Here is a 23,562-nt window from a genome sequence, read left to right on the forward strand (position 1 = left end):
AAAGCAAACCAATTGCTCCTTAGAAATGAGCATAGTAAAGAAAATTCAGACTCTCTCTCCAGGAATTGTTTCAAGTCTCTCTGCTATGTAACTATCAGAGCTAACCTTCTATAAGCATAAACCCATCCAGCAAAAGTCTCCCTCTCTCTTCCTCCCTTTCCTCTTTCTCACTTGCTCTCTCCAGTTTAACCTCTTCATTGGCACCATCATCTTGGCTTTTTCAAAGTAGTGGTTTTGGACATGAATTAATGAAGCAACAGCATCCTCTGGAAAGGGCATTATCAAGAATTATGGACCAGTTTGGCCATGTAATGGCCCTGAAGCAACGCCAAATTGCTTTAAGCCCATAATCCAGAAAATGACCTGTCTAGAGGGTTTTGTGGCTATTATATATGTGTGATGAGCCAAGAGTTGCTTTTTACTGGGGCATAAAATTCTCTGAATGTTTTATTTAACTTTACTGCACTGTATGTGTCCAGTCATGTATCTCTGCTTTCCCTTTCCCTCTGTGAATGGTCTCTAATGGTATTTTGTAGTCTACTGAGTTAGTTTACCTTTCTCGTATGAATGCCATTGTTCTTTGTGATGAAACTGGTCTGCAGAGAGGCTTTGGGTTTATTAGTGCTAAAGGGGCGTAGGGGTGGCGCTTTTATTTCAGCGAATTCTTTTTCTAACCAGTCCTCTACTCTCAGTGACCCTTGTGAGTTAAGCCATTGTCCATATATCTTTTTTTGTTTCATGGTGTTGTTTTTCTATTTCCCCTTTGGCTGGGGGAATATGCATTCCAAATCTAATGTTGTAGCACTGAAGTCTTAGGGATTCACATCAACATGCCAGCCTGTTCCTAACCAATCAGAGCCAGGTTTTTAAAACCACAACACATGGGTCATTTGCACACATAATTTCCACAAGAAATTGAGGCCCCTGGGTGTGCAAATTTTGTACACGTGCACGTTCAAAAATCTCGTTCCTGGTGCATGAGCTGTTGAGCTGCAGAAAGACAAAAGTTCCATTTACAACAGAATGGTGATGGGATTGCAGAGTAGTTCAGGAAAATCAATAGCAATTTGGCACATGCAGCAAAATATTGCCTCTTCATAGAAGAGGATGAAAGTCAGTGTTCGATGTCGGTGTGTTACTATAGCACATGTTACAGTGTCGGTAACAAAGGATCAAAGGTCTCCGAGGGAAGAACTCAGAAGAGCACCAAAAAAATTGTTGCATTCAGTTCTGTTTACATTAAAGTACTTTGGGATAACAGCTTTGGTGCACGGTGATTGAAACGGGGCAGAGGGGAGAAGGATCAGGCAACGGAGCTACACACACAGGGACTGGGGGATATGCCATGAGCTTCTTACGGATGGTGCAACTGCTGTGTTGATCTGAATTGCCAGCATCCAGGAGGATTCCTGGCCAAATCAGATTCCAGTTCCTATGCAGTCCCTTGTCACTCTCTCTAAAGTAACAAAGCACAGTCTAGCCCTTTACTTACCATAAATGCAGGGAGACTGGATTCTGACCTCATGCTAGCTTTATTCTAGTTTAATTACGTTGACTTCAATAGAGTTACATCAGATTTGGATTCACGTACGTAAGAGCAGAATTGGGCCCGCTGCACAGAAGAGATGGGTCTCTCCTTCCAACTGTATATAAGTCATGTGGAATGATCAGCCAGGTCAGTGCACAGGGATGTGACCCACTTGGCTTCCTGAACAGTCAGCCATCCCCGTAACAGATGGGCTAGCAAAGTTAACTTAGGCCCTGTCTATGCTGGGATTTTTGCACCAGGATAGTTACTGCAATGTGAGCATGTTGGTGCAACCCCCCGTGGAGATGCACTATGCAGGGCTTGCATGGCTGAGGTTTACCCTGTTAAGTTGCCAGGACAAGTCACACCAGTGCAGCTCATCTGCATTAGAGACTTTGCATTGGTGTAAGTACACCAATATAGTTACACTAGTGTTATTTGCCCTTGTCTAGACGAGCCTTCAGGTGGCCATGTCACTGCTGGGAGAGGGCCTCTTTGCATTCATTAGTGCCTGCCAGCCGTATAGTCACCTGCAGTCATATCATTAACGTTCACCGAGCTCTGAGTTTCTGTTTCTGCCGCACTCCATGCAGTTGTTTTAGAAGGCAATGCTTTCGACTCCTATGCAGAAAAAGAGATCAATGTCAGAAAGAATAGACTGGGGTCCCCACGGATCCGTGCATATGTGGAGGCACTGAACTAGAACATGTGGTAGTGTGGAGCCTAAAGAAACCCCAGCATAAAAGCATAGGAATTTCTATTTGAATACTGGAGGTTTGGTTTTATTTTATTTTAGTGCTCCTTTTTCTTACACGCATGTGACCTGCAAGCCTAGCAGCCTTGCAAAGACAGACAAGCAATGAATCATTTATGATAGTTTTTGCTCTGTATTCATTAAGGGATTCCTGGCTATTATTCTGTGCCTTAATTGTGCTGACATCCCCGCCATCAGAAATTCCGGGAGGGGTGAGCGCAAAAACATCTGTGACTGGAAAACAAAGCCTCTTTTGACATCCTGTGCTTGCAGGAAAGATCAAAGGGAATGGGGTTGCTTTTTCCTCCTTCTGATCGCATATTGATAAACTTTATCTTGTCTGACTGCAGCTTTCAGTTCTGTGCAAATCCTTCTAAACTAAGTGGCATCTGTTAGCCCTGTAACACCCTTGAGGTTGGTTCCATAATCACTAGTGTCTCTGCCGCCTTCCCTTTGATACCTAGCTCGCTGTGAGAGTAGGCACACATCCTGGTACGCTCCCTGCCATCGTTAAAGACGCCAGAATGAGGCAGTTGAACCCGCAGCAGCGAAATGTGCCTTCTTGAAATGCACAGCCAGGGGTATATTGGGAAGTAGTTGTAACTTTAATATGGCAATATTTTATCATGATGAAGGTACACAGATCCTTCCTTTCTTCTTTTCACAAGGGTCCAATTTGGTGGTAATTTTCTTACAGACACATTTGTTTGGGATGCGAAAGGACAGGAAGCCAAGAACAAGGAGGAGGAGAAGCTACCCTGCCAGTAGAATGCATTGGAGCTGGAGTTCTTTTGAAAAGCCTTTCCAAACCAGCTCAGCACATGACTTATTAGCAGCTAATTAATTGACCGCTGGAGGGTGCACACTTGCCAGCCGGCAAACCCCTCCTTGTAAAGTGCCTGTTGTTTTGGAAAGTGGGCCTTGTTCTCCCTTCACCTCCGTGCCCTGTGCTCCCTTCCAGAATCTCACTGGCTGCTCATGCCTCAGTTTGGTCCCAGCCGAGAACGCTACAGTAATGCACGGAAAATGCCCCAGTCCTGGTTGCCAAGAGGCCTTCTTGACATTCCTCTGCGTGATGTGTGTTTGCAGCATGATTGGAGCCATGGCACAGACGCCGTCAGTTATCATACTCATCAGGTAAGAGCCATGCTGAGGATCTGATGAGTTGCTTGACTCTCAATCCACCGCTTCTTTCAACAGGCTGCCACAGATTAATTGAAAACTGAAAGGCTCCTCCCCTGGGTCTAGATCGAGGGGGACCGTGGTGGCCCACAGGCCATGGGTGTGTAGGGAGGATGGACTCCTGGCGCTGAGTGTTTCTGACTACCATTGGAGTTGACAGGAGCCACAGATGCTCAGCAAATCTCAAGATTTGACCTGCTTTGAGTGGGAGGGCACTACAAAATTACCCAACCTTATACTTTCAGCTGCACTGAATTCACCCTGAGAGTTCCCTTTGGCTTCAATGGGGGCTCGGGCCCCCTGAAAACCAGGCCCCTTATTATGTAGTGCCTAAACCATTTAGGCACTACAAACAAGCAGCTGTAATGGGTTGGGTCACAGAGACCCTTTTGGGAACTGCCACCTGATGTGCCTAGACTACCTCTGAGCCCATTTTCCCTGCCATCTTAGGACTTCAATGCCTTGCCTGGTTTGAGCCAGACATGCTAGCCTGCTACAAACACAGACCCAGGTCTGAACCACATCCCCCAAAAGCTGCAGGGTTTACTGAAAACAGCTTAAGAAGTGGTCCTGTCTCCAGCACTCAGATACCCAACTCCCAATGGGGTCCAAACCCCAAATAAATCCATTTTACCCTGTATAAAGCTTATACAGGGTAAACTCATAAATTGTTCACCCTCTATATCACTGATAGAGAGATATGCACAGCTGTTTGCCCCTTCAGGTATTAATACTTACTCTGGGTTAATTAATAAGTAAAAAGTGATTTTATTAAATACAAAAAGTAGGATTTTAGTGGTTCCAAGTAATAACAGACAGAACAAAGTGAATTACCAAGCAAAATAAAATAAAACACTCAAGTCTAAGCCTAGTACAGTAAGAAAACTGAATGCAGATAAAACCTCACCCTCAGATGTTTCAATAAGCTTCTATCACAGACTGGACACCTTCCTAGTCTGGGCACAATCCTTTCCCCTGGCACAGCCCTTGTTTTCAGCTCCGGTGGTAGCTAGGGGATTTCTCATGATTGCTGCCTCCTTTGTTCTGTTCCACCCCCTTGTATAGCTTTGGCACAAGGCGGGAATCCTTTGTCCCTCTCTGTGTTCCCACCCCTCCTTCTAAATGGAAAAGCACCAGGTTTAAAATGGATTCCAGTGCCAGGTGACACGGTCACATGTCCTGTGAGACACACAAGCCTTCATTCCTCCCAGCCTGACTCACAGGAAGGCTTGCCTGCAAACAGAGCCATCCACAGTCAATTGTCCTGGTTAATGGGTGCCATCAAGATTCCAAACCACCATTAACGGCCCACACTTTGCATAATTACAGTAGGCCCTCAGAGTTATATGTCATATTTCTAGTTTCAGATACAAGAATGTTACATACATACAAATAGGATGACCACACTCAGTAGATTATAAGCTTTGTAATGATACCTTACAAGAGACCTTTTGCCTGAAGCATATTCCAGTTACATTATATTCACAGTCATTAGCACATTTTCATAAAATCATATAGAGTGCAACGTCACAATGCTCATCTCCCATTTAGGCATCTGAAAGAAGCAGCCAGAGTTTCAAAAGATCTCCGCATCCCGAGCACAGTGGCAGCTGCTGGATGCTGTGCACACGTCAATCACTTTGTCTCTGCAGGTCTCTGTTAGGTTCAGCATGACCACATTCATTGCTGGGGTAGCTCCACTTACTTCAGTGTCTAATACTGACCTGAGGAAAGAATAAGGGAATTGATTCTGTGCAGCTCAAGGGGCAAGGAGGGCTGTGAATCTGGTAAGGAGGGGTCCATGCAGGTATGCTGCAAAGGAAAAGGGCAGACCTTGTTCTCCCCATCTGTCTAGAAACCATGAAGTGGAAAGGAAATTAGGAGAGTTCTGCTTCTGTTGCAGGGAATAAATGTGTTCAAGCTAAAATCAGTCAGGTGGCAGGATCGCAGCTGCATGACACCTGCAAGCAGTGGTTTCATGAGGCTTTTTTAGATATAGCCTAGAGATCCTAGGAGGCTGCAAAAAGAAACCCAAAAAGGCCTAGGGATGAATTTATGAGCTAGTGTAGGACAACATGCACGCATCACCAGAAGCGAAAACTCTCATGCTGGCCCAAATGCTGACATCAGTGGGAATTAGAGATGCTCAGTATCTCTCTGGATTTGGCCCAACATGCATACAAAGACAAAAGCATCATCTCCAGCTGAATTACTGTGTGCTATTTCCACACACACACAACTGTCTGCCCCCTGAGATGCATGTGTCTACCTAACTTCGCCTTTATTCAGAATCACTGCATCCATCCATGCCATTGCTTACAGCCTATTCTAATCTGAGGGGCAATAAGCAGATCCATTCTGCGGTCTGGAAAATTCCAGTAAAGTTCAATCAATAGGGTCTGTGTTAGAAACACTTTTGAGTGGATCTCAGGCAGATCGCTTATGTGAGGGCAGGTCTCCCCGCAGAGAATAGAATGAGATATTCCACCTACTAGTTCATTTCTCTCCTGGCATCTGTAGTAGCTAAACGGAAATCAAATTTTCAGTGATCAATATTGTGGCAAAGGTAATTTGAGGCTTGAAGGGTTCTTTGTTGAGAGAAATTATCAGCACTCGTAGGATCCTGAACAGAGTCTTCTTAATGTGCATCTTCAAATACAACAAGCCAATGTCCAGGTGGGAAAGAGAACACAAGAGAAAAGTGGAAAGATTCAAAAACTTCACTTCACAACCCTTTGAAATTGACAATTCACAGCCCTGAAAGTCATATCTTAACTATATTCCTGCCAGAACCACCAATATCTATCATAAATGCACAGAAGAAGAGACGGTGACGGGCCAAGCATCACCTGGTGTTCTGGACACTCCACAGGTTTGAATCAACTGGTTCCACAAACCAATGTCACTTGGTATGTGGGTCCCAGGTGTTACTAGTGATGAGTTTGAATTAGAACTCCCAGTTCTCCCAGATCAGCCAAAGTGAAGCCCATCCCTGGCTGACCCGGTTGCAATTGTGCCGAATGCAGCTGAGCAGGGAAGTGTCTTCTCCTGGTCCAGCCAGCAGGGACATATTCAGAGGATTCACCAGGACATCTGGCTCTTTGCACAACCTTGAAGTCTGGTTTAAATGTCCATACTGTAATCTCAGGCACTGAAGTTTTCAACACAGCCTGGAACCAGATAACTAAGGAGACTATGGGAGATAACTTCATGTCATTCCGGGATGTCCTAACAGTGCTGTGATCAGAGATATAAAGGACGTTTTCGGGACTCTCTGGTGTTATTATTGTTGTTATTTATCCATCACCCAAAGGTGTGGTAAGTGCTACACAGACATAAATTAAGACAGGTGGCACCCTGAAGAGTTTACACTCAATCTCGTACCTATTAGATTCAATGGAAAAATTCACACTAACTTCAGTGGGAGTTAGATAAGATTCTAAATATACAAAAACAGATGGAAGAAAAGGAAGAACATTAATGCTGGTTGATAAGTATGTTTCACACAGAAAAATAAAAAAAAAATCCCTCTTCAAATTTTTCAATGAAAAGTCGAAAACTGACAATTTTTCATTTTTTTAACTGAAAAAATTGAAAATTTTAAACAAAAATTTAAAAAGCCATTTTTTATTTTAAAAGTTTCAACTGAAAAACTTTAGCCACTTCTAAAACAACCCCAACAAAACAAAACACAACAACCTATGTAAGAAACCTGACTGAGGTTAAGTTTGGTAACCGTCTATTTTTCACTTTTTCCCTCCCTTTCACAGGACCTCCTTTGAGCCAGGCCATTAACCGCTGAAATGCCTTTGCAAGTGTTGAGGTAGATTTTTCATCACTTGAAGTCTTTAAATCAAGACTGGTTGTCTTTCAAAACACTATTTCCCTCCATTGCACATGTATGGCAGGCACCCGTTTCAAGCACAGGTGTCACTAACAACACCTAACGAGACCATGCAAGGGATTAATAGAAGCAGGGACCGGACACTTTTAAGTTTCCTTTCAACACAGACCTTTTCATCAGGGGTTCATTGCCTTGCTTCCCTGAACCATTATGCTCTGTGGAACATAAAGTGCTGAATAAGAGAATGCACGTTCATGATCAGATTAATCCCTGGTAAAATTCCAATGACTTCAGTGGGTTTATACCAGTGGCATGACTTTAGCCTATAGCATCATATGAATTATGTGAATGGGAAGTTAATGCTTGTTCTTAAGGTGTCTTCAGAGATTAATGCCAGCCAGATAGAGTGGGTTACATTCAAAGTGAAGGGCCACGATTAGCCTGGCCTATTATCTTCCCAATTTAAAACTAATCAGAAACTAATCTCACTTTCACAAACATCACCCTGTATGGGCAGGTCGGCGTATCAACCTTTGCTGATCTGGCTGATTTAATAGCTGGACCTGGGAATGACAAGTTGGTCATTTGTCCTCCCTGCTATTTCACTCACATTCCCTCCACCCCATCTCACACGCAATTAAGTTATAATAAAAACGATTTTGTTGGTTTATAACCTACTGATTCAAAGCAGCCAGGGCCTGAAAGATAATACAGGGATTCTATCAATGATAATTTACTGGGATGGATTTGCATTTTTTTCCCTTCCAATGACAAGATTAGTTCCCATTATTAACAACGCAGCTAAATTCCAGAACCCATCATGCGGCTGCAGTTGCAGTTATTTTTCAGGCTTCAGGCAGATGGACCAAGGGGGAAGAAAAAGAGAAGAAGCCTGTTAATGATTTTCTGAAGAGGTGACAGTGGCGTCCTGATTGACAGCAAAGCACAGCGACGGGGTTTGTTAATGAAAGCAGTATGGTAACAATCAATTTTCCTCTCTCCCTTTCTCCTCTGTACAGAACAGTGAGCCCTGAACTTAAGTCTTATGCTTTGGGTGTGCTTTTCCTGCTGCTCCGTTTGCTAGGTACGTGCAGTGATTTCTTCTTTCTTCCCCCACACCCTAAAAAGTAACTAAATATTTATATGTGCGTCAAGGTGTGAGTGCCCATTGATTCCCCCTCTTTGGATGTTGAACGCCTGTCCTATGCTGTCATTTATCATTGGGGTCTGAAGCGAGGAGATCCAAATCCTTTCTCTGCAGTGCGGATGGAAAGGCCTCCAAGGGTCATGGCACATGGCTCTCCTGCCATTTCAATCACGCTCATGTTGGAAATCGTGGTGTTGAGTGAGATAGCCTCCCTCCCAGCTAGTTAATTCTCCACAGTCATTATTAACATGTCAGCTGCTTGTGAAATTACTTCTTTACTGTGCTGCTGACTTACAGGGATAAACAATTTCACACCACTTTGAGGATAGGAGCTTTGTTATTCCATTGGGTGGCAGCTGAGTCCTCCTGGTCTCTGTGGGAGGAAAACAAAAGGAAAAAAAAAACAGGCTTTATCTGAATGCTGTTGCCGGGTTTAATCTCCCATTAAAATACATTTGGTCAAACCGTTGGATCAATGTATGTCTCTTCATGCCTGAATAAAAGAGAAAACGTTATCTGTAATTGTCTTTTCCCTTGTAACGGGATGACTGTGGGGGAGTGGGCTTAAAGGCACAGACCCTGTTTCTCAGAACTTTGGACCTCATTCTGTCTGATGCATTGCTCTGGGGTCGGTCTCACTGATGTGTTCTGTTGGTATTCTACTCGTGGGTTTCTGCTGATTCAGTGGGCCAGACTTCACTCTCACCCAGTAGGAGTGGAATAGTCCCTTATTCTATGAGTGCTCCCAGTGATTTCACTGAGCAAGGTGCAATTCAATATGAGTAGATATGTCAGAATCTAGCTCAATGTTAGTTTTTTGTAGCATAGATCCATCTACTGTGTGGTTGTAGTAGAAGGATTTTACCCCATACTATGACAGTGTGGTATAGACGGAAGTGCCACTATTCCAATGAAGTCCTTCAGGATTTGGCTACTCGTTTCTTCTCTACTAGGCGATTATTTACTTGTGCAGTTTGGAATCATAGAATATCAGGGTTGGAAGGGACCTCAGGAGGTCATCTAGTCCAACCCCCTGCTCAAAGCAGGACCAACCCCCAATTTTTGCCCCAGATCCCTAAATGGCCCTCTCAAGGATTGAACTCACAACCCTGGGTTTAGCAGGCCAAAGCTCAAACTACTGAGCTATCCCTTCATTGGCCTTCACTAGGGCAGCCTTTTTTCTTTCATAGAGAGGGGCTTAAAACCCCACAGTCCCATGTATCCCACTGAATGGTCTCTGAGTGTAAGGTCCTTATTTTGCATCAGAATTCTGGTGCCAAGTTTTTCTCCAGGAGCCAGTGAGATGCATGAGCATAAAGGCCCAATCCAGCTTCCACTGAAGTCAATGGGAATCTTTCAGCACTGGTCAAAGGTCTGAAATGCACTCCCTCACCAAAAGCTAAACGCTTTGCTCAGTGCTCAGAAAAGAAGAAAACACCACAAGACTTTGGTGGCTGATCCAAAGCCCAGGGAAATCACTGGGAGTCTTCTGGTTGACTTTGGGTCAGTCCCTTAATGCACGGTGTTTCCTTTTGCTGTCCATACTGTTTTAGGTTCTTGTCCTGTTCTCAGCTCTTGCAGGTTGAATGCAGAATCCCAAACGCAGGACCTGGCAGTTAAGCAAGGGAGGGATTTTGATTTTACATTCCAAATGTAAATGTATTTGCGATGGTAGTTACTAATTTTGTATTATTGTATTGTAGCTTATTATTGTTGTTGTTTGAGAAGTCTGCATGTATGATTCTGTGAGGGCTATTTTCTGCCACCAGTACTTGGGATAAGAAGCACCTTACTCTTCCATTAGTCCCCGGGACACTGCAGTAACTCTTTTTTGTAGCAAAACACATGCTGCCCTATCGCAGCAGAATCCCTGTGGAATACGATAATACAGCCAGGAGGATATCAGCCCAGCTATGGGGGACTACACGAGGATAAGGTATTATTCAATGTGAGTGAAGATATCCAAAACGCGCCCTTAATAATTTGAGGTTTTCTGGGTAGGTTGATTTTAAAAGCTTTTTCAGTTCACCTTTCAGCTTAGACTTAAAAGGGGACTAATAATAGCTTCTTCTTGAACCAAAGGAGAGTATTAAATATCTGAGGTACGAGACCCAGAGGTGCAATCTGAGTTAATAGATTTTAGTAAGGCAGAGGATGCTTCTTTAAACAGCTCTGCAGTTTCTGCTCTAAAATGTATATAGCAGCAATTTGTTCAACACTTTGCAATAAGAAGTAGAGCATGATTGAATCTCTTTAATATTCACTGTAATAACATGAAACATGACTGAAGTCTCCTGATATCCTGCCAGATGTATTATCTTATTCCATAGGAATTCTGATATGATAGAGCAGCATATTAATGTCTTGGTATGAAAGTGTTACTGTGGGTTCTTAGAAAAGAAACTAAAACAGTTCCGGTGGAGCCCCCATGGTATTGAAAGCTTCAGCTACTGTATAAGAGGCTCTGATATGGAGATTCTTTTCCAAATACCATCTCACTTCTTCATATATGCTGTCATTGAAAGGACCTGAGTTGAAAGTGCATACCTAAATACCCCACTCCTAGTAGCTGGGGAAGTTCAGATCTGGATTGGAACTTTGCATCTCAGGCTTATCTAAAGGTGAAAAAACTTTTGCAAATGGCACAAGTCAAACATGTCTGGTAATTCCATCCTGATTGCATTGGCAACTGTCAGCATTAACTATGCACGACTGAAATGGCAAATAGATTTATGCATGACAATAAGATCCTGGACATTCCCCTTTCCAGATGGTGTTTGCAGTTTGTCCCCAAAACATGCAGCTCAAGTGCAATATCTGGCTACCAATGGAGTTTCTGATAGTTTTGTTTTAAATCCAGCCTCCTAGCATCACTCAGTGTGACACACTGAAAGTGCAAGGCATGTCCATCGAGCCAGGCTTTGGAGGCCATAGACCTCCCTTAATTCCAAAGCACTCTACATGTCAAGTCTAGTCTCACTTGTTGGAAGTCTCTAGCCCTTGTCCTTGTGGAGATAGCACTCAAAAAGGTCTTCAACGCAAACTGGTTGCTTGGGTTGAAAGTTTTTCACAGCTGTTTTCCCTAAAGACCTCAGTTTATTCACAGCTCCTATGCAGCTCAGGTTTGGCTCTTGGGGACAATGAAACAGGTCCCAAGAGCTTAAGGATCCCAGGGCGTTTTGTTCATGCCAACATCTAGTTTTTACTCTTATTATGGCACTCTAGAGCCAGTTCAGCGCTGGGAGAGTAAATTAGATTCCATTCTGCCTTGTGTATCATCAACACCATCTGTTAGCTTGGTTCTGGAGCTGAATTTTCAGATCCGAGGTTGAGTTTGTGGTTGTCCACACTCATTTAAAAAGAAAATCACCTTTTAACTTGCAAACCAGCCCAGCTTGATCTGGAAAGCGTTAAGAAAACAAATAGCAAGAGGTGCAGTGTCATTTCTCAGGGCATTACCACACTTTACAGTTGAAGGGAATATCCTTTTGTTGGCCAGTTATCTGTTTTTATTTACTGGTTTATATCCCTGGTGTTAATAACTGATTAAAGGAAGTACTGAAAGCTGACATAGCCTGATAACTTCTGCATTTATTAGCCAATGTGAAAGATCAAACAAAAATCTGCAGAGTTCTAGTCATTAACAGAGTGAAATAAAGAGGTTTCACATCCCAGAGGCAAAGGAGAAGGCAAACAACGTATTTGTATTCCTGCCATATATTGTCATACAGCAAAGAAATGGCATTCATGTCAAGCTAAGGAATGGTGTCTCATTTATGCCAAGAAATCCAGAGTTAATGGTGAAGCTTGATCCTTAATTCATCAGCCCTCTGCCAGATAGTGCAACCCATATGTCTCTCTGTCTACATTCGTATTTCTAGAGCTCCAGTCACCTCAGTATCTGGAAATGGGGTGTTGGCCAAATTCCAGAAGGAGAAATTATGTTCTGCCAACCTAAAATTGGCTCTGTTGTTTTCTTGGAGACTATATTCTTCTTCACTTCCTGTCCTAAACCCTAGCAGTGATGTTAGTAATCAGTTTTAAATCAATGTTGTTTTCCACTACCCAAAAATATCTTAGAGGTGAGTGAAATGATTCCTACTACATAAAGCTTCCAGAACTTTCTTTTGATTGTTAAGGTGTGCACAAATGCCAATTTATGTGCTCAAAGGTGGGATTTAAATCTCCTCTTTCGGTGCCCACTGTCTGTAAAGCACTTGTGGATCTTGTCAGAATGAAAGACATTTATGTATTTGATTATGTAAGACTGAAGACCCCTGCAGTATCCAAGCAGAAAGGGGAACCCAAAGATTGTATTGCTGAGTGAGTTTAATGAGACTTTGAGCATTGCTTTAAGGTCATGGCCCTGTTGTGAACCACTCGCAGCAGAGTTCAGCTGAGAAATGCTGATTTGCCCTTAACTGCAGTGATTCAAGGAGAGAGTTCTGCTGTGGTATTTCACTTTGTGGGATAATGACAGAATCACTTTCTTTCAGGTTCATTCCCCTGCACTTATTAGAGATCATTCTCCCTCTTCCTTAGATCCTAAATCTGGACGCCCCCAAACTTGGGGAAAGTTCAGATCTGGATCTGAACTCCACAGCTAATTTCAGACTTTGTAGTGGACTTCAGGAAAACCCTGGATGTGAACACCATGAACCATCCAGAGCCAAGTTTCATAGCTTAGGCCCCTCTCTGCTTCTTTATGAAACTCTGTGACCAGCCTTAATAGGCTATGTTCAAACAGCAAATCAGAAGTGTAAGGACAAACGACTTAAAACTGAGTTGTGGTGTTTGTGGGATAGTGAGTGATCCCCTCCATAACTGTTGAACCCCGGCCAGTTCTTCAGGGGATCACGTGGGGTGACAGTCCCCACCAGATATGTTTAGTTTGCCTTGGAATTAGAGATCCTGAGAGAACCACAAGATTTGTCGGCATCCACCAGCCTTAATTAAAAATCCCCTTTGCACTCACTATGGCTGAGTCCTGTCCCTTTACCCCAAGGGTCACTACAGCATGTCTCTTTTATTTTGACAGGTTTTATCCCGCCACCCTTGATCTTTGGGGCTGGAATTGACTCAACCTGTCTGTTCTGGAGCACGTTTTGCGGCGAGCAAGGAGCCTGCGTATTATATGACAATGTCGTCTATAGATACCTGTATGTTAGCATTGCTATAGCTCTGAAATCTTTCGCATTCATCTTATACACAACCACCTGGCAGTGCTTGAGGAAAAACTATAAAAGATACATCAAGAACCATGAAGGTGGGCTGAGCACTAGTGAATTCTTTGCCTCTACTCTCACTCTAGACAATCTGGGGCGGGACTCTGTGCCCCAAAACCAGTCACAGAGGACAAAATTTATCTATAACCTTGAAGATCACGAATGGTGTGAAAACATGGAGTCTGTTTTATAGTGACTAAGGATGGATGAACTCTATATTAATAATATATGGGTCCTTTTTAATTAAAAGAGAGAGAGAGAATAAAATTTAAAAAACAGGAAACTTTTGTCCTTTTCTCAAAAATCAGAGCCAAGGATTCAGAATAACAAAATCTTTTAATGGGATCATTTTTGAAATCCTGCCGGAGTGCTGGAGAGAACACGAAACCACTTCTGTTGGGTACCAGCCCCTTTGATGATGGTACAATCTTCCAGGATAGAATCACCTGCAAGGGCATTGGGAGCTGCAAACCCAGGGTTTTGTCGGAGACCTCATCAGATGGACATTCTTGGGCACCTGGTGAGAAGAAACAAGCAAATAACAGCAATTCCAGAATAAGCGTTAGTGACTCTGCATGCCATTAGGGATCTGTGTGGCCCTGTCATCTCTGCAATATGGGCTAAAGGGTTAGCCAGTCTGGGTGCTGTTGAAGTCCAATGCACTCTCTCAGTGATGTCAGAGAGGGAAGAGTGCTGGAGTTATTAAACTACTTACACTCTGTCACCAGCCATGATTCCATGATAGATACTTTGAATGCGCCCGTATACCTTCTAGCCAGCACACATTGATGGTCAAAAGGCTCCACTGTCCTTCCAGCAGACCTCAGATTTCGGTTCTCTGTGAATGGCTGTGCTCAGATCTTTAAAACCCAGTAAAGTTCAAGTCATTTGCTTACACTTGCCAAATGTTCTGTCATTTTTTAAAAAATTCCAAACATTTGTCTGTATAATCCTTTTAAGATTTTTTTTAACTACTTTCAAATTTATATTAACCCTTAAATCACTGACCGTGTTCGATAGGAGGAACTTATTATACCAATTGCATTTTTTTTCTGGTTTCTTTTCAATATGCCACAACATCATGCCAGGGATTCAGCTAATCCATTGCATTTTTTTTAATCTGTATGCCTTCTTTCTGATGCACTGTCAAACCAATGAGGACATGCATTATTAAAAAGAAATTAAAAGAGAGAGTGAATGCTCTGTGTCTCTATGAAAATAATTATCAGTTGGAGAATTCTAGTATACTATAATAATTTACAGATTATTTCTTCATATGACATATGGCTCTGTGAATACATAGATGGAGAGACCCTTTGTTTATGTACTCTCCAGTTTTTAAATATATATTATTTGCAGTCAAAGGTCAGATGGGAGTGTTCCTTAAAATTATTGTGTGTGTGTGTGTGTGTGTGAGAGAGAGAGAGAATACTGAGCTCTGTCCTTCAATCCATACTTAGACAATTTCTATTCACATGAGTAGTCCCATTAATTTCAAGGAGACCACTCAAGTGAGGAAACAGTGCAGGATCTGACTTACTAAGGGCCAAATGTTGCCCTTAGAGTTGCATTCAGGGCTCCCATAAAGGGGCAGAATTTTCAAAAGCACCCAAATATTGACCATTACTCACTTGGACCAGAGTTAGGGCAATACTGAGCACTTTTGAAAATCACACCCAGATTCTATAGGAAATGCCCCCATGGATCCTCGGAAAGAACTGGCATGATCTCTTGAATTAGAGTCTTGTCCAATGCCCTTTGAAATCAAGGGGAGTCTTTCTGTAGACTTCGGTGGGCATTGGATCGGACTTTTCCTATATGATCTTTTTCCAGGACATTCCTACTGTTAAGCAATAAAAAGTGGCTGTGTGTAATGAATTTTCTCCAACCATAATTGAAACCAGCCATGTTTCCAATGGAGTAAATGTCAGTAGCATTTTAAGGGTTAGCATTATTAATTCAAAATCCTGGTTTTTTTGGTTGGTCTTTTAAAGCGGTTGTGAACCTGCAAACATTTAGAAACATAACCCATCATGTCAGACTAAACACAGGATGTAACTCCCATGTATCCCAGGAGTGGGTGAGCTTCCCAGAGTCATGTTCATTGCTGGCAATGGACACACCAAAATCCTCAGAATGGAACAGTGAAGTTACCTTGCCACTCGTGTTCAGTACCATTTTAGCAGACCTTGCTCTAACTGAGACAATTAAAAGCTGGCAGCATAAGACAATTTCCAGCTGACTTACTTTACTTTACTTTACTGGCGTGTTTTGTAATTTATGCACTGCATTAAATGTTCAGCAACAAAAAGGGCAAAGAACCCAGTATATCAAATAAGCTGCACTGTGCCAAATACTCAACCAATATTGTAACTATATATGTTTTTATTCTTGGCTTGGAGCCTTGTTCAGAATCATTTGATAAAGAGAGGAGTGGGAGGGGAGAAAGGAGCATTATGCAGTACCATTTGTATCTATTGGGTGGTAAATGATATTTAGATCAGTTTATTATATCCTGTCTGCTAAAATAGAGATACTGCATCCATAAGCCAATGAATTAAACAAAGGGACAGGTTGCATAACTGTCTCATAAAATATGTATAATTGTCAATTATAAGCCTTTGAAATCTTTCTGTACAGTTTTCCTTATTTTGAAAATGTATTGCTTATAGAATGCTGCCTTTTTCAGACGCTAACTCATCGTTTTATACTAAACACACGCGCGCGTCACAAACAACATGTCTCAATGCCTGATTTCTTGAAAATCTATAACCCCTTTTGCGGTTTGGATTCTTTTTCTCTCAAAATCCAGGGTGAATGAGAATAATATGCTGGCATGACGCAAAACAAACTGAAAGGCGTTCTAGAGCTATGGTTTGCCAGTAATTGAATGTACAATCAAAAGCCCATCTTACCAGTGTTACGGGAAACAAGATTGCAGGGCATGTACTGTCACTTCACTTGTTTGTTTGGGGGATTTTTTTATTTTTCCTTTTTTTTTATCTTAATCTGATGTCTTGGTTGTGTATGGGAAGCTCAGCCTGAGCTGGGTTGTTTTATACTTTTGTACCTAATTATTTTGTATCTTGTGAAATTGTGATTTTCTGTTTCTTTCTTTTGATAACATTGCTTTTGAAATGCTCTTTTTTAGGAAGCGTCAGATCCCAGTATCATCAAGGGCTTTAATCATAGAGTTTTGGTGCTGTCACAGGGGAAAGAGGTGTATCCATGCATGTAAAACAAAACTTGAAACCAAATACTCGGAGTGCCCCAGCTGTTTCTTTGCTTTGCTCATTTCAAAGTTTTGCATGTTCCCTACTTTTAATTGTACAGTCAGGGGTGAATAATCTCAACTCCGCCTCCTACACCCCAAAAATGGGTGCCACATTGCTTTAGGGGGCACTTCAATTCCTTTTTCAAGAATAACTTAACCATGCAGGAGATGGAATTGGAAAGATTCTCTTCCTGAGAGGAGAAAGTAGAGGCAAGCCCCAAGTTCTGAAGCTCAGATCCTACTTCCCCCAGGCTCAGAGCCTTTGGATTCAGGTTTTTTGTTGAGCCTATCTCAGAATCAACAATGCCCCCAAACCCTGTGCTTGCTGCCTGGTGACAGCCTTCTAAGGAGATATTTTGGGAAATGCAGCATACCATTTGGAGCCTGGTTCTCTTCTCACTCTCACAGATGTAAATCAGGAGTGGCTCCAATGAAATTAGTGTAGGGGGGATCCCAGTGTGAAAGTGGCACAAGTGAGAGCAGAATCAGGCCATTGGTACTTTGCACATTGGGCTCTTTAAATGACTTGGTGCATTTTGAGACCATCCCTTTATACTTGTGGAAATCATCTCTCAAAGTTCCTATCCCACCCTTTTGTGCATCTCACCAGAGCAAAGAGCATTGTCGGGAGGAGGAGACATCTTTCCATTCAAATTTCCGGCCTTCCCCAGCGTTTTGGTTGCACGATGACATGACGAGAATTTTAAGATCACTTGAATTACCAAGCCAAACCCACCCACTTCCCCCTGTTCAATAGGAGGGTCCTACACCACGCTCTGGAGAGCCCATACATTCGAGGCATCAAATCTCAGCTCTCATGCTACCATTATCCTGTCTGAGAAGGATATGAGCCTTATGGGAGAGGGGAGGAATTCACTCCCATGGAGTTGAACTAGCAATGCTTACAAATGAAATGATGGGGTGAGCAGAAGACATCTGAAGAGGGGTTTAAGAATTTCCCAATAGTTAGGGCATGTAAAAAGAATCTTTTAAGAAAATCTTTAGACTATCTTTATATTCTCCCTTCAAAATGCAATATGTGATCCCCAATTATTTTTCATTAACTAAAGGGATGCTAAGGGCTGTGCATCGTACCCACACCTTTCTGCATCAGCCAGTTGTGCTTTCTCCCAGGGTGCACCGTGTCTTGGGAGGGAAAGCAGACTCAGTTTAGCAATCAGCAGTCTCACTCCACAACAGACCCAGAGGCAACCTCAAGGCTACCTTTCAGAGTAACAGCCGTGTTAGTCTGTATTCGCAAAAAGAAAAGGAGTGCCACAAGTACTCCTTTTCTCAAGGCTACCAACACTGTGAGTTGTGAAACTTTACCAGGAGGCAGAGTCTGTTGCTGCTGCTGTTCGAGAATATTTCTCACAGCTGGACATGTTGGGCTCAGCACTTCCCCTGTGATTCAGATGAGCTAGGTGCGTTGTTTGTTTTGTTTTTTGTCAGAGGGAGTGGGGAAAATTGGTGTTAAAAGCTCTTAGGCAAATACGTCATAGGACTGAAACATTTTTTTTGTTCTTTGTTCAGAGAGGTTTCCAAACAAATTCCCATTCTGCCTTTAAAGCCAGTTATCCATATGTATCCCTCCCTAGTGTCACATGAGCCATCTTTATAGATATAAGGCTTCCAAATCACTCGCACATTCTTGCTCACTAGATGTGATTAATGTGTGCAAACTTCACACCATTTCTTTGTGCCTGGGGCCCTGGAAAAACACGTCCTAAGTATAAGTAATAAAGGTTGTGATTCTGAGCTGCTTTGACCTTGCAGAGAGCGAGAGAGAACAGGCAAAGGCCCCTGCGCTCTTCTCCTTGTCTAAAGCAAAGTTCACTTGTTCCCGTGTTACCTACTCCTCTCATGACTCACCATGGGGGGAGGGATAGCTCAGTGGTTTGAGCTTTGGCCTGCTAAACCCAGGGTTGTGAGTTCAATCCTTGAGGGGGCCGTTTAGGGATATGGGGCAAAAATTGGGGATTGGTCCTGCTTTGAACTGGGGGTTGGACTAGATGACCTCCTGAGGTCCCTTCCAACCCTGATATTCTATGATCCCACTGAGCCGGGGTTCCAATCCTGGAAGGTTGTGGCACTCTCAGTTCGCTGTGACTTGGCAGTTTCAGTCCCCTGCAGTATATCCTTGCTTAGAGATGGCTAAAATACACTTCTTGTAAATGAGCATGAGCCAGTGATTGTTCTAGTGATTAGTATAAGCCAAGCTTGGTGTGATCTTATGATGGATCAGACGGACTCTAGAAGGGAAGAAATGACAATGAGGGGGCATTGTGGCTGGGTTTTTAAAGGTCCCTAAGAGAATTAGGCACCCAACTTCAGCTAGCATTCAATAAGATTTGGATTTTAGCCATATTTCAAAGCCTCCGCCTTTAGGCATCTCTTACAGGCTGTCCACTGGGCTCTTTCACCAGCCTGAATTTCACACCAGTAATTTTGCAAAAGACTGTTAAAGTTCCTTTAGCTAGATGGTGCCTTCCTCCTCCCCCCACTTAATAATGCAAATGCAAATAATGCAATTTAGTCCTATCAAGCCAATAATCTCTATTCAAAGATATTAACACTGTCATTTGCATTGGCCTGAGAGACCAGAACATCTCATTTAGTTTCGGCCCATCAGCTACACTAAAAACATGACCCATTTTTTCTTGCTTTTACATATTAAATCTGTCATTCCTTATAAGGTGTAAATGACATTTTTCCATCATTCCACTGACTTTTCCAGGAAATGCAAGTCTTAATTCAATTGCTTCACAAGAACATACTCTCTAGACAGTTTTTAGATATTGGGTATTTTTCTTTTAACTAGTGTTGCCTAGTAAAATCTTTGGCTCTGATCTTGTTCCCTGAATTCAATGGGGCAAGGGCAGGCTCTGGGTAATTATGAGCAAATTAGTCATGTTCTTTTCCTTGGAATGAGTGAAAATATGTTATCCTTGTGATTAAAAAGAAAAGAGAGAAAATTATGAACAAAAGCTGCCAATTGTCAAGTGGGCTGGAGCAGACAGTCACAGTCTGATGTGAGGAGTCCCAATAAAAAAGGAAAATACCAGTTATATGCCAATAATTTCAAGTGCAATAATTTTTAGAGCGATTCTCCATGAAGTGGGTGTCACCACTGGCAATAAGCAATAAGAAACACATCAGGAAGAGTGGACAAATAATTTATTAGCTGAATTTCCATTTCCGCCCCCCTTTGTGAATTGTCAGTGAATAGTTTTAAAATTTCTCTAATTTATTTGCCCAAAATTTCTGCGTATAACCCTTCACCTGTAGATTGATTGTGAACCACTTATTAAGAATATTTGATACTTGGCCTGGGTTGGTTAATTTTAATTGGACATGTAAGTCAGGCGGGATGTTTCTATTTCCAAACCAGATGGATGTAATTTTAGAATCGGGTTTTTGGTGCCTCTATTCATGATTAGGAGTCCAGGGTCAGATCCTTCGCTGGTGTAAATCAGCATAGCTCTACAGAAATTAGGTCAATTAATTCCAGCTGAGGATCTGACTCTAAAAATTCACTGTTCAGGTACATGAATAGCTGCTTAAATTTTTCTGCTTCTGAGAACATTTCTGCCAGTTAGTCCCTTCATTAGAATAATCCCAGAGAGCAACCACAAAACAAACATGATCACTGGCAAAGCAAACAGGTACCAAAAGTTAAGTATTTGTGGAAATTTGTTTGCATTGTTTGTACAGCTATAATATCAGGCACAATAGCCCAACAGAATCGTAGAAGTCAGCGTTGTGAAAGGCCTAACATAGTCCACCTACCTAACCAGGTTGTCAATCGTCAGGACAACAAAGAGGTATCTGTTCTCTGCCCCATACTTTTTTACCCTTCAAAATGCTTATCCTTCCTACAGAATAGTCTCTCACAAACATTGAGGCATTTACTGTTGTCAACCCTCATCTCAGTGTTGTCTTTTGGGGTCCTCATGTCTCTTGCTAACACACACTCGAATAAAGATGCAACCCTTCTCCCACAGTCTCTGATGCTTTCTGCCAGACCTGAATGCTCTAAGGCACCTGGTGGCTCCCTGACATTTCCACTTGCTGAAGAGTTCTAGCCATTGCATCTTATTCCTTAGTGCATGAAAGCAGTTCCCATCATCCACACCTGGAAAGCATCTGTCCTAGATCAGAGCTCAGCAGGGAAGTCCAGTGGCCCTGGGACAAGATAGTATTTTCAAGCAAAAGTGATCTCTTGTTTCTCTTTGGTGCAATGCCCAACTGGGTGGGGGAGAAGAATTGTGACCTTTTTAAACCCATAGTGCCTACCGTTGAAATGGAATGCTGTGTTGTTTTGCATTGTATTATACGTGATTACCATGTAAATAAAGTATCATAAATGTGGTATTCATTAGAGTTGTGATGCACCCCACAACAACAATATTTCGTCTTCTGCTATATGGGCTTAAAAACCATTCCAGACTTGGGAATGTTTGTGACTGTGTAAACTAGAAATGTGGCAAAGGCATTCAATGGGAAAACACTGCCTATATACAGCATTGCTTTGCCGTATGTACGATACATGAGCACCATCAGAACCTCAACGAGGCAGGCGATTTATACAAGAAAGAGCAGCTCTTTAGTTAAAGTGGGCAGTGAGTAGAACAACCAGTATTTCCCAGCCTGAACTGGTCAATCTCATTCATGATGGTGGGAAAAGCAACATTACTGAGGATCTGATTTCTCTTTCATTGTTTTCTTTATGTAGGGTGTTAATGGTGAGGAAAGTTTGCCATGCCAGTGTGACTTTATTACTTTCCTCATCCCCTGAGATCTTTCAGCTGTAGTTCCCACTGAATAGACTGGGAGTGTTAAGATCAGAGTGGGTTGGGAAACAAGCTTCCCTGATCCGACTCAGCCAGCTAATCCCTCCGGGGCTCTAGAAAACATTGCAGGCTTTTAAGCAAATGGGAACTTTAGAGACTTTTATTCCCTGCCTCCATTCTCTCCTCCTTATCTTTTGCTCCGTGAAACTAGAGGGAACAAAGTGCCAGTGTGTCAAGATGCAGAAGACCTACCACCTGCCCCAGTCAGCATTATGTTTGCCCTTCTAGAGAACTTCCAAATCCTGATGGAATCTTGTTTTAATTTTTTCCCCCATTCTTAGAAAGTTCAAGTCTTCACTGGCAAAAGTTTGATGTCACTGCTCTTGGGTATAAGACCCTCCTTGGGTGACATCCCCAAGTGCATGAGATCTTCTATTAGCTAAAAATGGCTAAAATCATTTGGGGGTGTATTATCAGGAGTGTCATATGTAAGCCAGGGAGCTAATTGTCCTTCTCTACTTGACACTGGCGAGGCCTCCGCTGGAGAACTGTGTCCAGTTCTTGGTGCCACACTTTAGGAAAGATGTTGACAAATTGGAGAGAGCCCAGAGGAGAACAGCACAAATGATAAAAGGTTCGGAAAACCTGGCCTCTGAGGAAAGGTTAAAAAACCTGGGCATGTTTGGTCTTGAGAAAAGAAGAGTGAGGGATAACTTGATAAGGTTTTTAATATGTTGAGGGTTGTTATTAAGAGGATGGCGATCAATTGTTCTCCATGTTCACTGGAGGTATGGGCTTAATCTGCACCGAGATTTAGGTTAGATATTAGGAAAAGCTTTCTAACTATCAGGGTGGTTAAGCTCTGGAAGAGGCTGCTAAGGGAGGTTGTGGGATTCCCATCATTGGAAATTTTTAAGAACAAGTTGGACAATCACCTATCAGGGATGGTCTAGGTTTAATTGATCTGGCCTCGGCACAGGGAGCTGGATGTAATGACCTCTCGAGGTTCCTTCCAGCCCTGCATTTTTATGATTCTGTCAGACAGCGTTAGCCATGCCCATGAGACACTTCCATGTGTAGGTCATCCTGTTGAACATGCAAGACAATCCCACCTAGGTTGCTTTGCCTGTGCCTATGAAACTCTTCCACAGAGGTCCCCCGGCTGCATATACAAGATGGCTGAGTGGAGGTTACTCTGATTATGAACATGCAAGCCTTCCACATTCTTCTCTCTGCCCACTTAGAGCCCCCTGTATATGCCACCCTGCCTTTGTGTGCAAGAACCTCTCTGCATAGGCTGATGCCACATCTGTTTCCAAGAATTCATATCACAAGTGACCTGCAGCTTCCTTCCCTTGAACCTTGATGAGCTGACTTTTCCCCACCTTGGGCTGCATGTTAATCCGTTGTTATTGTGCCAGAGTGGAAGGATTCTTTTAAAAATTCTTTGAAATGTGCTATCTGGACTGCTTCTGATTTTGAGGGCTTTTTAGCAGCACTTCCGAAATAAATCCAAACCTGGTTTGGAAAAGAAAATATTTTACTGTACGATTGATTTGGGGGTGGGGAGAAGAAAGAGAGAAGAAAGAAAAAGAAACTACATACTCAGTAAAAAGAAAAGAAGTACTAGTGGCACCTTAGAGATTTATTTGAGCATATACTCAGTATATTTTGAGTACTGCATTCTGTATTTTTGCAGCTATATTTTCGAGATGAGCAGTTTAGAAATGCGTGATGTGAAAATGTATACTGTAAGTTTGCTGTAAATTATATTAAAAGCACTATTTTCATTCTTATTCTGCCTCACTGGGTGAT

General features: G+C 42.5%; 1 protein-coding gene across 2 annotated transcripts in view; it reads left to right on the forward strand.

The window, feature by feature from the left end:
• Nucleotides 1-23,546, forward strand: part of SLCO3A1 (solute carrier organic anion transporter family member 3A1) — a 212,497-nt gene extending 188,951 nt beyond the window's left edge. For both annotated transcript variants that reach the window (XM_073304209.1, XM_073304210.1), the window contains 3 exons: nt 3,244-3,419; nt 8,328-8,392; nt 13,494-23,546. In XM_073304209.1, the coding sequence (XP_073160310.1) occupies nt 3,244-3,419; nt 8,328-8,392; nt 13,494-13,873 (621 nt within the window). In that variant the 3' untranslated portion in view covers nt 13,874-23,546. The remainder of the gene's footprint in view (nt 1-3,243; nt 3,420-8,327; nt 8,393-13,493) is intronic.
• The last annotated feature ends 16 nt before the right edge of the window (nt 23,547-23,562 follow it).

The sequence above is a fragment of the Lepidochelys kempii genome, chromosome 10 (genome assembly GCF_965140265.1).
Source record: "Lepidochelys kempii isolate rLepKem1 chromosome 10, rLepKem1.hap2, whole genome shotgun sequence".
NCBI classification, from domain to species: Eukaryota; Metazoa; Chordata; order Testudines; family Cheloniidae; genus Lepidochelys; species Lepidochelys kempii.